General features: G+C 51.0%; 1 protein-coding gene across 1 annotated transcript in view; it reads left to right on the top strand.

Moving 5' to 3' along the window:
* Nucleotides 1-15,614, top strand: part of LOC311053955 (metabotropic glutamate receptor 4-like) — a gene marked incomplete at both ends in the record, with an annotated part of 118,861 nt that overhangs the window by 76,957 nt on the left and 26,290 nt on the right. The window contains 2 exons of the mRNA XM_084069768.1: nt 4,460-4,693; nt 5,865-6,174. Of these exons, the coding sequence (XP_083925894.1) occupies nt 4,460-4,693; nt 5,865-6,174 (544 nt within the window). The remainder of the gene's footprint in view (nt 1-4,459; nt 4,694-5,864; nt 6,175-15,614) is intronic.

Raw genomic sequence — 15,614 nt, 5'->3', positions numbered from 1 at the left:
ACCCTTTCACGCCACCCCCCCCCCCCCCCCAAATAAACCTACTTGATCTGGGGACCCCCCCATTCTGTTTGACTCCGTTCCACAAGTACATATTGTGAAAATAGCCGATCTACAAGCTCAAAACGCCTCACGTTGAGAGGCTTTGTAAGCTTGTAGATCGCTATTCTCTACATGATTGCCTCTTTCTTACATTCTTTGACAATGTGGCCCATGTTTTCATAGTATAGTTTGTTGACTACTTTTGTTGCAGAAATGCTCATTTCCTTTACTTTCCTTTTTTTATTGTCTCCGCCAGGCCGAAAGGCATGGCGCAAGACTATGTTTCACCCCCTGTCCGTCCGTCTGTGATTGCTAATCTCTCACATCGTTGACTTGATCGCAGCAAAATAACAGCCCGATGAGTCAGTGAGAGCTGGATAAACGAGGTAAAATGTGTCAAAAGGAGTCTGTACGGCTGTCGATAAATGAACACATGACGTCGGTGGGAGAGGAGATATTGTGTCTTTTGGACAAACAGCAGCGTCGTGCTGATGTTTGTTGTGTGAAGCAGCTTAATGTCAGAGTGTTTGTGTTGGAGCGCCTCAGTGCGGCTGCAGAGTTCATGTGCAACCTCTTCCAGAGAGAGACAGAGACACTAGAAACTCTGCTGGGGAAAAAAAAACACTGCTGGGCATTGACTTTCATATGGACATTGATCTACACACTGCAGGTATATCTGCTACACACACAACATCAAACTACACACTGCAGGTATGATGCAGCGTTTGCATTACAGCCAGCATGCCAGCGTAGTTCCCATATTATGGTTTCAAGGTGGGCTAAACCATATGGACCCCATGTCAGCAATGTCAGCGGCATCCACTTCAGTCCCAACTGCGATGCCCATGCAGGCTATAAGTAGCTTCTACCTGGCCCTTAGGTGGGCCCCAACTACCCATGTTTATGTGGGACCAAGGCGGGTCCTACCTGGGTTTGCCCATGCAGGCTTTAACTGGGTTCTACCTGGGCCCTAGGTGTACCCTAACCAACCACAGTGCAGTGCCCATCGCTCCAATTGTTGTGACGTCAGGGCTCTCAATACTGCACATTGGTGGAGGAGGAGGGGCCGCAGGGCGACCGCACACATCGCTGAACCAATGGTAGCCCACGGATGTTTCCTCTGGGGATTTACAATCTGCCCCTCTATGCCACATATCATCCGCACTACAGGGTCTTCACTGACCGAGCCACGGCCCCACTGACCCTCATGACGCTACGCCACTTATATGAGTTGCCAAGTGGCCGCGGGCGCTACGTGGGCGTGGCCGCGGGCTAGACGCGAGCCCCCGCGTAGCGGGGGCGAGCTTCTAGTTGATCACAAACATCAATCAAAAGGTGATCATTTGGTGCAGGTACCAAACAAGAAGCTCTTATTAATGGTTCCACTGTAAAATACAGAAGAGCATTATGGACTGTGCTCAAGTCATCTGTGCTTTATGAATCTCTGCCAACGAGTCATCGTTTTTTTTTTGTCTGTTCGTTCGTTTGTTTGTTTTATTGGATAACTTTTTACGGTTGGTCTTGGTAGTCATGGCTGCCAGTTCCCACCTGAGGTTGTGTGGGAGTTCAGACTGCTTCAGATCGTACTGAATAACTGATAGCTTACATAACGTCTTAAGACTAGGACTCAAGTCTAAGATGATCAGGTCACTGGGTTTGTTACCTCCTCCACAGAGGATGATACGATCTCCCACCATGCAACAGGACATCATATTCACTGGACCCGGTCCTTTCCCCTTGAGCTCAACTTTCTTCCAGGAGAATGTCTCTGGATTTAACTTCCACATATCATGGAACTTCTGGTCCCTGTTGAGACCACCATATACATACAGCTCTCCATTGTAGGTAAAGGCTGAATGATCATAGCGTTCTTCTGAAGGAAGCTGTGTAGAAGGTGTGTTCAGCCAGTTGTTGGTCTGTGTGTCAAACACTCTGATGATGTTGTTGTAAAGGAGCCCATGGGCCCCCCAGCCCCCAAATACAAACATCTTTGTCCCGTTGATGGTGGCAGAGTGATATAATGTAACAGGTGGAGGAGTTCCTCTGGTGTTAATTAAAGACCAGACCATTGTGTTGGTGTCCAACTTGTAGGTGTCATTATGTCTATAATGCTGGATGCTTCCTCCATGGATAAACATGACCTTCCCCAAGACACAGGCTGAGTGGTAGCTCCTCCCCTCTGGAACATTTCCTGACACCTCAGGTTTGAACCATCTGTGGGCGTCGACATCAAATGCATAAAGAACGTTGCAGTAAGGAAAACCTCCCCAGATGTATATATATTCAATCAGTACAGCTGTGTGGCCCCCACGTCTGGAGGGAACATTAAGGTGACATTCTCCTCCTCCAGTTGTCACTGGAGACAACTTCCTCCAGCATAAAGACACTGTGTTTAAAACATTGACACCAATCTGAGCTGTGTTGCCTTCATAGAATCTTCCAAAGCAGTACACCTCCTGCTCCACTGCAACAGCAGCATAATCACGTTGTTTTGTTCCTCTACTCGGATGCAGCGTCCAGCAGAACATTTCTCACACCGTAGTTTGACTCTTGCTCTGTAACAGTAGAGTTGTAGACAGTGGTACGAATGTCACACAAAGTTTGACAAATCCACAAAGTCGATGAGTTTTGGGTTTGGCCAATCAAGCAAGCCGGTGACTGTTGACAGTGATTTGATCTCCAGTCCAGGCAGGTTGTGATAATCCTCCGTCCTTCACAGCAGACAGTGTGTTCAGTGTGTTCAGAAGTGTTGACAAATACGGTTTAAAGGTTCCTACAGGCAGCTGGCTTCGTAGGTAAAAGTTGCTGAATGACATTTTGTTTAGTTAACATTTCATTTTAAAGGACGTGGTTGTGATGATGACATTGTGATGTCGTTGGTTGATGATGTCATCGCCTAGAATAGTCAATAACATTATTCCCACTGACTGTCATCTGTAGGATGTCAACAGAACATGTTCTGGTCAAATTGAAGAACATTTTCAAAGATGCAAACGTAATACAAATTGTCAAAAGGATCAGATGAGGTCACAATGGTGTGTGGTTAGGTTGCAGATCGGCTATTTCTGCATTGTTTTTAAACAATGTTTAAAGTATAAAATAGCCCCCTTTGATAAACAAAATGTAATTGACATTTAATCTCAGATACATACAATCTGTACACCACACCTGTTGTTGCTACCGACTGTAGCTAAATAGACTATGACATATAGAATGTTTCCCCTCTGGTGTTTACCTATAGTTCAACAGAGCGTGCACGCGCACACACACACACACACACACACACACACACACACACACACACACACACACACACACACACACACACACACACACACACACACACACACACACACACACACTCACACACACACACACACACACACACACACACACACACACACACACACACAAAAACAAACAAACAAACAAACACACACAGGTTTGTAGCCCATTACTATATTTTGTCAGGATATTTTTTTTAATTTTTGGACACGTTCTGAGCTTGTATATCTGCTATCATTTGGTGCATTGGCAACAAAGTATAAATCATGTTTAACTCTAATTCCAACCCCTAAACCTAAACCTCTAAATGTCTAATCCTAAACCTATAACCTGATTTATTCCTAATTGTAAACTTATAGCTCCACACACGCACGCACGCACGCACACACACATATTGGACGAAAATGTTCGTTCTGGACTTCGGCGCTCTATTTTTAGATCTGCTTGTAGATCTGCTATTTTCAAATGGCCGAAATGAATACAGGGCTGAAGTGGTTAATGAAGTTTTGTAATAATAATCAAAATTTGTCTAGGCTGAATTGTCAATATCTTTAATCTTAGTTTTAGTCATCGTAGCTTAGTTTTTATTTGGTTTTCATCAGTTAAAAAAGGTAGTCAACGTACATTTTTCGTCATAGTTCTAAGTCGACGAAATCAACACTATACACGACCATAGGCGGATTAGGAAGAAACGGGCCCCTGGGCCGAGACACGCAAAAGGCCCCCCCGCCCCCTTCCGTGGGTGCACGCGCGCGCAGCAAAGCGCGCGCAATTTTTTTGCGGTTAAATCTCGGTTAATAATGGAAATTAATAGGATTTTTTTCGGTTAAAAACGTCTGTGCACGGCGGCAGATAGGCTAATATAATGCATGTTTTACCTATAACTTAAATACAAAGAAATTGTTCGGTTATATTGCGGTTAATAAGGGAAATTATTAGGTTTTTTTTATGTTAAAATTGTTAAAAAAATATGTTACATTTTTTTTTTTATTAAAAAAAAAAGGCTCAAGCTCAGGGGCCCCCCTAGCTCAGGGGCCCCTGGGCCCAGGCGGCCCGTTGGGTAATCCTCCTCTGTACACGACCAATGGCACTTATGCTCGTCCTTTATTCCCGTTACGCTTTCCCGTCCCGTCAGACCAACGAGATGCAGTGGCCGTCCGGCAGCCTGGAGGTTCCTTCGTCCATCTGCAGCCAGCCGTGTCGGCCCGGCCAGAGGAAGAAGACGGTGAAGGGCATCCCCTGCTGCTGGCACTGTGAGAACTGTGACGGCTACCAGTACCAGGCCGACACCTTCAGCTGCAAGATGTGTCGCTTTGACCTGAGACCCAACGCCAATCACACCGGCTGTGTGCCCATCCCCATCGTTAAGGTAAGGCTGTGTGCCCCTCCCCATCGTTAAGGTAAGGCTGTGTGCCCATCCCCATCGTTAAGGTAAGGCTGTGTGCCCCTCCCCATCGTTAAGGTAAGGCTGTGTGCCCATCCCCATCGTTAAGGTAAGGCTGTGTGCCCATCCCCATCGTTAAGGTGAGGCTGTGTGCCCATCCCCATCGTTAAGGTGAGGCTGTGTGCCCATCCCCATCGTTAAGGTGAGGCTGTGTGCCCATCCCCATCGTTAAGGTGAGGCTGTGTGCCCATCCCCATCGTTAAGGTAAGGCTGTGTGCCCATCCCCATCGTTAAGGTGAGGCTGTGTGCCCATCCCCATCGTTAAGGTGAGGCTGTGTGCCCCTCCCCATCGTTAAGGTAAGGCTGTGTGCCCATCCCCATCGTTAAGGTGAGGCTGTGTGCCCATCCCCATCGTTAAGGTAAGGCTGTGTGCCCATCCCCATCGTTAAGGTGAGGCTGTGTGCCCATCCCCATCGTTAAGGTGAGGCTGTGTGCCCCTCCCCATCGTTAAGGTAAGGCTGTGTGCCCATCCCCATCGTTAAGGTTAGGCTGTGTGCCCATCCCCATCGTTAAGGTAAGGCTGTGTGCCCATCCCCATCGTTAAGGTGAGGCTGTGTGCCCATCCCCATCGTTAAGGTGAGGCTGTGTGCCCCTCCCCATCGTTAAGGTAAGGCTGTGTGCCCATCCCCATCGTTAAGGTTAGGCCGTGTGCCCATCCCCATCGTTAAGGTGAGGCTGTGTGCCCCTCCCCATCGTTAAGGTAAGGCTGTGTGCCCATCCCCATCGTTAAGGTGAGCCTGTGTGCCCATCCCCATCAGCAGATCTACAAGCCCACAATGTGACGCGATGTGACGCGATGCGACGCATTGTGAGCTTGTAGCTATTTTCAAAAGATTTGTGTACATTTTATACATTTGAAAACTAGTTGAAACGGGACATTCTGCATAATGAGTACTTAATACTTTTGGTAGTTTAAGTGCATTTTGATACCCATACTTACCGTACTTAAGTAAATTTGGAATTCTGGATTTTCACTTGTAACAGAGTGTTTCTACATTGCAGTATTGATACTTTTACTCAACTAAAAAAATCCACCTCTGGTTGTGAGATGGATCTGTTATTTATAAAAATGTTTTTTTTTTACTCCTCATTGCAGCTGGAGTGGAGCTCTCCGTGGGCGGTGATCCCCGTGCTCATCTCTGTGGCGGGCATCATGGCCACGCTGTTCGTGGTGCTGACGTTCGTTCGCTACAACGACACGCCCATCGTCAAGGCGTCGGGCCGCGAGCTGAGCTACGTGCTGCTGACGGGCATCTTCCTCTGTTACGCCACCACCTTCCTGATGATCTCCACGCCCGACGTGGGCATCTGCTCGCTGCGCCGCATCTTCCTGGGCCTGGGCATGAGCATCAGCTACGCCGCGCTGCTCACCAAGACCAACCGCATCTACCGCATCTTTGAGCAAGGTCAGTGCTGCAAGAATGTACTGAAATGTTTTACTGTATGTAAAAGTGTCTGTGGCAAACATGGCCGTTCGGACATAACCCGGCTAGACAGACGGACACAAAGACATGGCATCCGCTTTATCTAACAGACAAGCTGACGATGTTTCGGTTTGCTATGTATTATCAGCTTGTAGATCATCAGTACCCTGTCTGTCTGTCTGTCTGTCTGTCTGTCTGTCTGTCTGTCTGTCTGTCTGTCTGTCTGTCTGTCTGTCTGTCTGTCTGTCCGTCCGTCCGTCCGTCCGTCCGTCCGTCCGTCCGTCCGTCCGTCCGTCCGTCCGTCCGTCCGTCCGTCCGTCCGTCCGTCCATCTTCAACCGCTTATCCGGAATCAGATTTCTTTGCAGATATACATTATTATATTATAAAACATACATTAACCACTTTAGCCTTATTTAATACTAGAGTCTCGGGGGGCTTCGCCCCCCTCGACCCCATCCGCTGCGCGGGGCTGTGTGCTTGCTGCAGGCTACGTCATGGGAGTGGATATTTGCAGAAGAATAGTTGTGATTACATGTGAGAAGGCAGTGCCGCCATGTGAGATAGAAGACATAGACGAAGTGCATGTGAAGAACGGAGGAGTTTATTTGCATGAACGTGAAGGAGCAGTTTGTATTTGTAGACAATGCTGTTGGTGGTAGGAGCAGGTGGAGGCACTGGCAACGTGCAGATGAGGGCAGCTTGTCATGGCTGGGCCTGCGGAAGGGGGGAAAAGGAGAAGGCAGGAGTCAAGCACGCAGTGTGGCATGTCTGCCATGGAAGAGGTGAAAGGTACGGTAGTGGTGTGGTGGTGAAGTGCTTGCATGCGGGATGTAGGTGAGTGAGATATGGTACAGGTGAAAATGCAAGACATGTACCTGCTTTGTGATGGAGTCCCTCCGCAGGACGGAATGTTGTCAGGGAGGCCGTGTGCAGCGATGGCATGCAAGGCAGGGGCTGCAGAAGGGGAGGTAGAGAGGAGGTGGGGAGAAGGACATGATGTGTATGGGCAGCATTGAGGATGAAACAGTTAAGGCAGTGATTTGGTGTGGGTTAGTGGCCCTTGGCAGGTTGGGTGTGCGGGCTGACATGAGACATGGCAGAAAGTAATGGATGTACCTGAGTGGGGAAGATGGTGATGTCCATGATGTGAGGAAGGTGGCGGGGCAAGACGCTGTAGAGAGCGTGAAGGCTGGGTCTGCGGAATGTGAGGGACAGAGTGGTTAGGAAGCAAGTACACACTGTGACATGTAGAAAGGGGATGTTGTGAGAGGAAGGCAGTGATATGTGTGTGAAGTGGTATGCAGCATCAGTATTGGTTGGGTAGACTTATGAGGAAGGATTGGTGCATGGATGGGCCTCACCTGAAGGGGGACAATGCGTGAGTGGAGGGAAGTAGGTGCGTGGCCGGCAGGTTGTGCAGGTTGTGATGAGTGGGCCAGCAGAATGGCGGAAAGGTGCGGGTGACATGGCAGGTGATGGAGGCCAGCTGTGAGATGGTGTCTGCAACGGCTGTGGTGTAGAGGCAATGCAGGGAGATGTGTGAAGTGGGGAAGTGCGGGAGTGTGAGTAGCAGTTAAGTAGATGCATGAGAAGTGGCACATGTCAGAAAGCAGCAGGCGTACCTTTTGGGGAAGGAGCATGTGTCCATGAAGGGAAGGTGCAATGGGCAGAAGTTGAGCAGAGAGTCATGCATGACAGCGGCTTTACAATGGGAGAAAGACAGAAGGCGGGAAGGAAGTTCAGAATGTGAGACGTGCACGATGGAGCATGTGACAGTGAAGACAGTCATGAGTGTAGGATGTGGTAGGTAGTGAGTATTGTGTAGAGCATGTACAAATGGCATGTGGAAGAATGCAAGAGGTGTACCTCAATGTGGGAGTAGGACTTGTTTGAAAACCACATTAGCAGTGTGTTCAGTGGGGTGTGGTATGGCATACGTCAGGGCTGCTGGGTTAGCCGTCCTCGAGCTGGCAACATAAAGCTGTCCGTGGCTGAAGACAGGGGACTGTAGCCACACGCCCACTCTTGTGAGGGTCTGTCCTTGCGACTTGTTGATGGTGGTGGCAAAAGCAGTGCGGATTGGAAACTGCCGTCTGGCCCAGTCAAAAGGGAACTGTGCAGGTTGAGGAAGGAACTTTATGCGAGGGATCAAGACTTGTTTTTGTGTGGCAGCAATTGTGCACAGGAGGAGTTTGTTGTTGAGGGAGCGCTGGAAGAAGAGTTTGGTGCCATTGCACAGTCCGTCTTTGGGGCAGATGTTGCGGAGGAGCATCAATGGCATGCCGGGCTTGAGGGTGATGATGTGGCGGGGGAATCCACTGGGGCAGAGGCTGTTGAGGTATTCACTACTGAAGCGCATAACGTCTTGGTAGTCAACCAGGGAGTCAGCACTGGTGAGTTTGGTTGGCAGACCAGGCATCCAGGTGACCATGATGTCATTGATGGTGTCAACCTGTTTGTTGGTAGGGGCAAGGAGTGATCTTCCGTGGAGCCAGTCAGTGCGTGTGTAGTTGTTAGGCAAGTCGGGAAACACTGTGTTGCAAAATGCGAGCATTGATGTGGCCTCTGCGACACTGTCGCAAGCGGTGTTAGGTTGGATGTGGAAACGCATGTTGTCAGGGATGGAGACATAGTTGTCGGCGTCATTAGCTGTGCCATCGCCAAGGCTGAGGGTCCACGTGTCAAAGTTCTCCAGCTGTGGGTTGCCGCTGGCCCTGACGCGCATGTTTTCTGTGAGGGAGAAGATGGAGAATTTTTCCCAGAGTGTGGACTTGTTGAGGCAGCTGTCAATAATCTGGCTGTCATTGGCCCTGGGAATGACTGGGAGACACTGTCGGAAGTCTCCAGCCAAGACAATAATTTTGCCACCAAATGGAGTGTTTGGCTTCTGGAGTAGGTCTTCCAGTGAGCGGTCAAGTGCTTCCAGCAGGTGGCGGTGCATCATGGTGGCTTCGTCAATGAGGAGGAGGCGGGCGCGGCGCAGTAGTTTGGCCAGGCTGCTCTGTGCTGTAATGTTCAAGGTTGTGTGCTTTGTGAGCTGGAGAGGAACTTTCAGACGGGAATGGAGTGTTCGGCCCAGGTGAAGGAGTTGCGCTGCAATGCCAGTGGTGGCCATGGCAAGGGCAATGCAGCCGCCGGGTTCCAGACTCCGCACAGCATCTAGGAGGGCATTGAGGAGGAAGGTTTTACCGCAGCCTCCCCGTGCAGAGATGAAGATTTGTAGGCTTTGGTGTTGTGTGACAGCAGCCATGACTGTGTTGTAAATGTGGTGTTGTGCTGGGGTGAACGTTGGAATTGTTGCGGCCACACTGGCAGAGAGCTGCTGCACATGATAATTTGTTTCTTCCCGGATGAGGGCGTCTTCCATGTTGACCAGGCCATGGACAGTGGCCTTTTCAGTGTCAGTCATTGGTTGTAGGAAGACGTCGTGGAGGTCCTGGTGATGGGACTGTAGGGAGGCTTGTAGATCCAGTCGGACCATGGTTTTCAGCTGGTCGTCAGTGAAGGTGAGATTGCGACGCTGTGCTGTGCGCTTGATGTCATCTGTCCACTGTGGCCAGTTGTCGTTGAACAGTGTTGTGGGGTCAGCTGGTTGGCAGAAGAGGAGGATAATGACAAATAACAGACGAATTTGTGGGCAGAGCTGTGTGTGGGCTGCGTCAGTGAGGACAGTGGCCCACTCGCTGTCATCGTCCAGTAGGCCCAGCTCCCTGCAGACGTCCTTGTAGGTTGGCAGGGTCCGGGCATTGATGGTGTAGAGGTCCTCAAAGCTGGTTTTCCCTCGGCAGTGGTCATGATGGAGCAGCATGCGCAAGTAGAACACGTCGCCAGCCACGGGGTTGACGGTGTGGACGCGGCCAATGGTGACGGATTTCTTTTTCCTCAGCTGCCATTGCTTGGTTTGTGCTTGGTAGGTGTGTGTTGCAGGCATGTCAACATAGCGCGGCATAGTTGTAGGGTTGAAGTGTGGACCAGCGAGGGCTTTCTGTGTGTCATTGTAGGCGAAGAAAGCAGTCAACTCAGTGGACCTGTCCTGCTGCACCACAGTGTCCTCAAGGCCTTGGGCAAAGTAGACTTGCTGCTGTTCTTTGAGATGCAGGCGGAGGCCTGTGACTGGTGGATGGTTTTTTGATATGGGGAAGGCGAAGAGCTTCCAGCAAGCCTCACTGGATCCAACGGATCGCATGTCCACATAGTCGCGAATCTCGTCACGTAGTGGTTGGGCGCCGTCTGCTTCAGCACATACCATTGCACGGTCCGGCCCTTTGGTGACATATTTGTAGAGATATTTAGCTGCAGTGGGCGAGGTGCAGACCTCAACGTTGATATGGCAATTGTATCGGAGGCTGAGGTAGGGGTTGTAAGGAACGACCCAGCTGTTGTCAATGAGTGTTGTCCCCTTCTGTGTAGTGCGGCCACCATCTGTTGGAGAGCGACGGCGGTAGAATGGATGGCTTGTTTTGGCATCGATGATTGTTGTGCGCTGGAATGGTTTTGGGAAGTTCTTCGTGCAGCTGTTGTTCTCCATGCAGGCGGAGTAGGTATGCAGTGGTCCGCAGGGGCCGTGGATCATGTTGGAGAGGACAATATTCCACAGTGGCAGGCGACGTGCGGATTCCTCGGCGGAGATACCGACTTCGGTTGGATCAGGGGGGAGTTCTGCACACAGAATGTTGTCCACTTGGGCGGGTGTGGTGGGGCTGTCCGGAGCTGCCAGGATGATGAGCAAATGACAGTGTGGCAAACCCCGTTTTTGGAACTCAATGACCCAGAGGTAGGCAATGGTTTTGCCAAAGATGCCGGCCTTTGTGATGTCACGCATGAGTTGATCTTTTTTGAGTTTGAAGACCCGGGCCACCAGGTCAGGTCGGTCTTGCGTTGTCTGGCCAGGGGTGAGGGCGTCAGCTATCTCTGACCACGTTGGATTGCAGGTCATGGTGATGAAGAGGTCAGGCTTGCGCATGTGGCGAACGATGGCCATCGCGTCCTGGTACTTTGTGTGGTACCAGCGTGGGCTGCCGGGGAAAGAGCTGGCAAGGACAATTCTGCCCACAGCATGTTCCTGTTCATTGTGGTACAGAGAATCCATGGGCACAGGCTGTTTTTGTTTTTTCCTGCGCGCTGCCACAGCCTGTTTGACGTTGGTGTAAGTGTCAGCGCGTAAGGTATGTTGGTTGAGGCGCTGGAAAGCCAGGCGCTGGTTTTCGCATGTTATCCAGCCATTGAGGATCCATTCTTGGAACAGGCGTTGTGCCTGGAAAAGGTAGTCGCTGGCAGTATGGCGGATGTTCATGTGGTATGCGAAGAACTCGCGGGTTGTGAGCCTGTTGGTGCTTTGGTGATGCGTGAGATGTTGGTCCCAGCCAGAGGTGCCGTGAATGAAGAGGAGTGTGAAGTGGAGGGGCATTGCTTTTGGGTTGAGGTCAGAGATGGTTGTGAGTCCTCCAGCACGCAAGTTGAGTACCAGATCATGTGGCTCCTCGGTGGTGACAATGCTGAGTTCCTGGAGATTGGCCTGGGGATTGTAAAGGCGGGGGTGGCTGGCCTGTGGCTTAGCTTTTGCACTGATGACAATTTTGCCTTGCTGTAGTTCATTTTCTGGGATGTCAAGAATTTGCTTGAATTCTTGAATGAAGGGATTGTGCTGCAGAATGGCTGTCTGGGCAGTGGCAAGCAAAGCCTGCATTGTGTCCTTCAATGGTTCGGCTAAGTTGGTAGGCAGGGTCATGTTGGCAAATCGTGTGGTGGTCTGCAGACTGGGGTCAAGGACATACAGTTGTGCAAAGACAGGCTGGGCATTTGGCTGTGCCTGCAGTGGGCCCATGCGCTGGACGACGCGGCCCTGGAAGATGAGAGTGGGGGTGTAGCGAGCAAATTTGCGCTCATGTACTGCTAGGCTGGCGAGGCAGACAGCGTTATTGAAGACACGGCTGTGTGAGCGAAAGAGTTTGGCCTCAGGGGTGTCTGCAAACCAGAGGTCATTGATGGCCTGGGGGGGCGGTGGGAAGGCAGGAAGCTGTACCTTGCCCTGTAAGCAGCAGAGAGTGCTGGTCTCCCTCTTGAATTTGTATGCGCCGCATTTCATGCACTTGATGGTGATTGTGCCAATGCTGTCAGGTGTGCGTGCCAGTGCTGGTATTTCTATGGTGGCAGCCAGAATTTGCGTGGTCAGAGTTGCGGGTTTGAGAAGACGGCGGGGTTGTTGTCTGCGTGGCTGTCTGCGGGTGGGTGCGTAGCGTGGTGGTTGTGGCCTTTGTTGGCGGTGGTGTGTGTGCATGGCAGTGGCCTGGCCAGCTGGCTGGGGTGTGTGTTGGTGGAGTGCAGCTGAGGAGGGAAGACAGTGGAGTTGGATGAGTGAGTGTAATGTAAAATGAAGGCATGCAGGGGCGTTGTGTTGTATGGAGGAGGAAGAGAGTGGTGTGAGTTTGCTGGTGAGGGTGTGACTTGCCATGTGCGTGTAGGGTGTGGCTGCGGTTGGCCGCAGAATGTGAATGCATGCATAACTCACCAGCCGCCGCAGCTTGCCGCAGTGAGCGGCAACGTGTCTTTGACAGCCTATATTGTGTCCTCCTGTGTGTCTTCTTTGCGAGGAGTTGAGCTGGGAAAGTGAGACATTTGGATGTGAGTGGGGGGGGAAATAGAGTACTGGTCTATGCAGGGGGCGTGTGGTGATGGCCGCTAATAGTGGCGTAGGGATGGATGTCAGCAGTACTGTGCAGTGTGTGGGAGGGATGGGTGAAATGAAGTGTTGTGGTGATAGATAGGGCTGTGTGTTGTAGACGGAACATGCACAGAGACAGGCATGCGTGCAATGCACAGGGAGAGACAGAGACAGGCTGTGTGCTTGATTGTGCTGTGTGAGTATAGGGTGTGTGACAGTGGAGTGGAGGGAATGTGTGCAAGAGTGGGGAAGAGCAGAAGGCATTACCTGGTGTGGGAGACAGCTGGTAGGTCGGTTGTGCTGGAGCTTGAGCTCGGTGCAGAAGTCGCAAGGAGCGGCGTGGTGGGTTGGCTTGCAGTTGCGGCGGCTTGCGGCGTGTGGTCTTTGCGAGGAGTGACGCTGTGAAGCAAGGACAGTAGGCAATGAAGTAGTGTGCGGAGGAAGTATGCAGTGTGGATGAGAGGTGGGTGAAGTGGCAGGGTGTCAGTCAGTGAGAAGTACAGTATGTGATAGGTTTAGGGGTCTGGGGTATTGGTTAGCAATGGTGCAGTGTGTCGATGTGCATGGGAAAGTGGGGTGGTGAGGGGAAGAGTGGCAGAGGCATATATGTGGTGCGTGATATACTGTGTGGTGGGGGAAGTGCAAGTGAGGCAATGTGGAAGGGAAGGGGATGATGTGAAGGCAGTGGCACAGCAGATGATGTCGAGCAGAGGACAACAGATGTGCGCAAGGAGGTGTGTGTCCTGGAGACAATAGAGTGACACACAGACAGTCTGTGTGACAGAGGCACAGAGGCAGACACGCGGGCACAGAGACACACACAGACAAAGACAAAGACAGACACGCGCAGAGGCACAGACAGGTGCAGCAGCGCTCTGCGAGACTGTACTTGCCTGTGCATGGTGGCGCTGTGAGGGAGTAGGTAGTACATGGATGAGCGTGGAGTGGAGGAGTGGAAGAAATGACAAATGCAGATGGCAGTACCTTGCGTGTGTGGCAGCTGGAAGGAAGGGCCTGCTGTGGCAGCGGCGGGCGCTGGTGTGGGGTGAATGGGTTGGAGCGGTTGTTGGTAGGTGGCAGTAGGCAGCTGTGGGCTGAGGCGAGTGGATGGATGGGCAACACCTAGGAGTGGAAGACAGTAGAGGTGGATGTGGTAGTTGCATAGGAAAGGCAAGGGAAGGCATGAATGTGCAATGTCTTTTGTAGACGCCAGGTGTAGTGTGGAGGTGAAGTGGATGAGGGTGAGGAGGGATGTGGCATGTGTAGTAGATGAGGTACAGTGCAGTGTATGAGGAGGACAATGGATGAGTGGGAGGAAGTGGCGTGCAGTGGGTGGAGAGAGAGTGGTGAGAAGGTGGGTGTAGGCATGATGGGGAGTGTGTGCAGGAGGAAGACAGAAGAAGTGTTGGTGTGTGGTTGTGCTGGCCAGAGCATGGGTGGGTGGGCAGGTGTTCTGGGTGGGAGAAAGTGTGGAGTGGAAAGAGTGCATGGAAGGGATGAGGACAGCAAAAGGCATTACCTGGGCTCACAGGCGGGGGGGGTGATGGTGGGAGAGGTACGGCTGGTGGAGTGGTGGGCAGCTGGGCAGCTGAGAAGTGAGGTATGCATGTTAATTTGTGTTGAATGTGACAGAGTTTGTGTGTGTAAGACACACACATATGTATGCATGGAGGCTGTGGCAGACTGTGTCATGGTGTGTGAAGTGAAGAGCACAGGACATGCAATGGAGGGGAGTGCAGAGTGAATGACACCTACAGAGAGTGTGTGTGTGTGCACAGACAGCTACAGATCTTGTGTGTGTGTGTGCACACACACACACATGTGAATGCATGCTGGCGGTGGCATAGTGTGTTGTGGTATGTGCATAGAAGAGCTGCAGACCTGCAATGGAGGGGAGTGCATAGCGCATGAGGGCAACAGAGAAGGTGGCGGCATGGAAGTGTGGCATTACCTGATGTGGGTGGCACGCGTGGGCGCTTGCGGCGTGTAGCCAATGCAGGGCGTTTCCTTTTCATGGCTGTGTTGGAGAGGAGATGGGGGAGTCTGAGTAGGAGGAGAAAGCATGAGTGTGTAAGAGGGGGTGCACATGATGTTGGTGGTATGTGAATGGCGGATAGCATGGAAGTAGAGGGGAAGTAAGCAGCATGTGTGTAGCAGAGTATTGATTGCGAGATTGACAATGTTATGAGGCAAAAGAATGTGAAACAACAGAGGTACATGTGGACTGCATTAGAGTAAAGGCTCTGGGCAAAGAAGTCCATGCGGGCTTGTTTCCGTTGGGGTGCTTGAATTAATTGCATGGACATATATAGTAGCAGGCAAACACTTCAAAAAGCAACAGATTGAGACAGAGGAAATAATATGTAGCAGTATGTACCAAAAAGGCCTAAGAAAAATGGAGAAATGAAATATATGTAGTACCAAGCAGAGATGTCAAAAAGCAACATAATGATACAGACGAAATAATATGTAGCATTATGTAAAAAGAAAGGAAAAAGGAAAAATGACATACAATCAATCAATGACTCAAGCAATGCAAGCAAGTAATAGGTACAAAATGTGAATAGTGTGGCCCTACAGCGCGAGAAGGAGTGGAGGGGGGTGGAGGAGGGGTGAGTAGTATGGCAAGACAGCGGCAGGGATGGTAGGCTGGAGGCAGCAACGTGTTGGGGGGGTGTGTTTGGACTGTGCGTGGAATGTTGCATGGGGAGAAGGTAAACAGAAACGCAGAAGGTGGTGGGGGGGAAGGGAGGTAGTGG

This window comes from Gymnoscopelus microlampas (assembly GCF_963454915.1).
Source record: "Gymnoscopelus microlampas genome assembly, chromosome: 10".
Taxonomy (NCBI): Eukaryota; Metazoa; Chordata; class Actinopteri; order Myctophiformes; family Myctophidae; genus Gymnoscopelus; species Gymnoscopelus microlampas.
The sequence above is the reverse complement of the archived record's forward strand: the minus strand, read 5'-3'. Positions and strand labels throughout refer to the sequence as shown.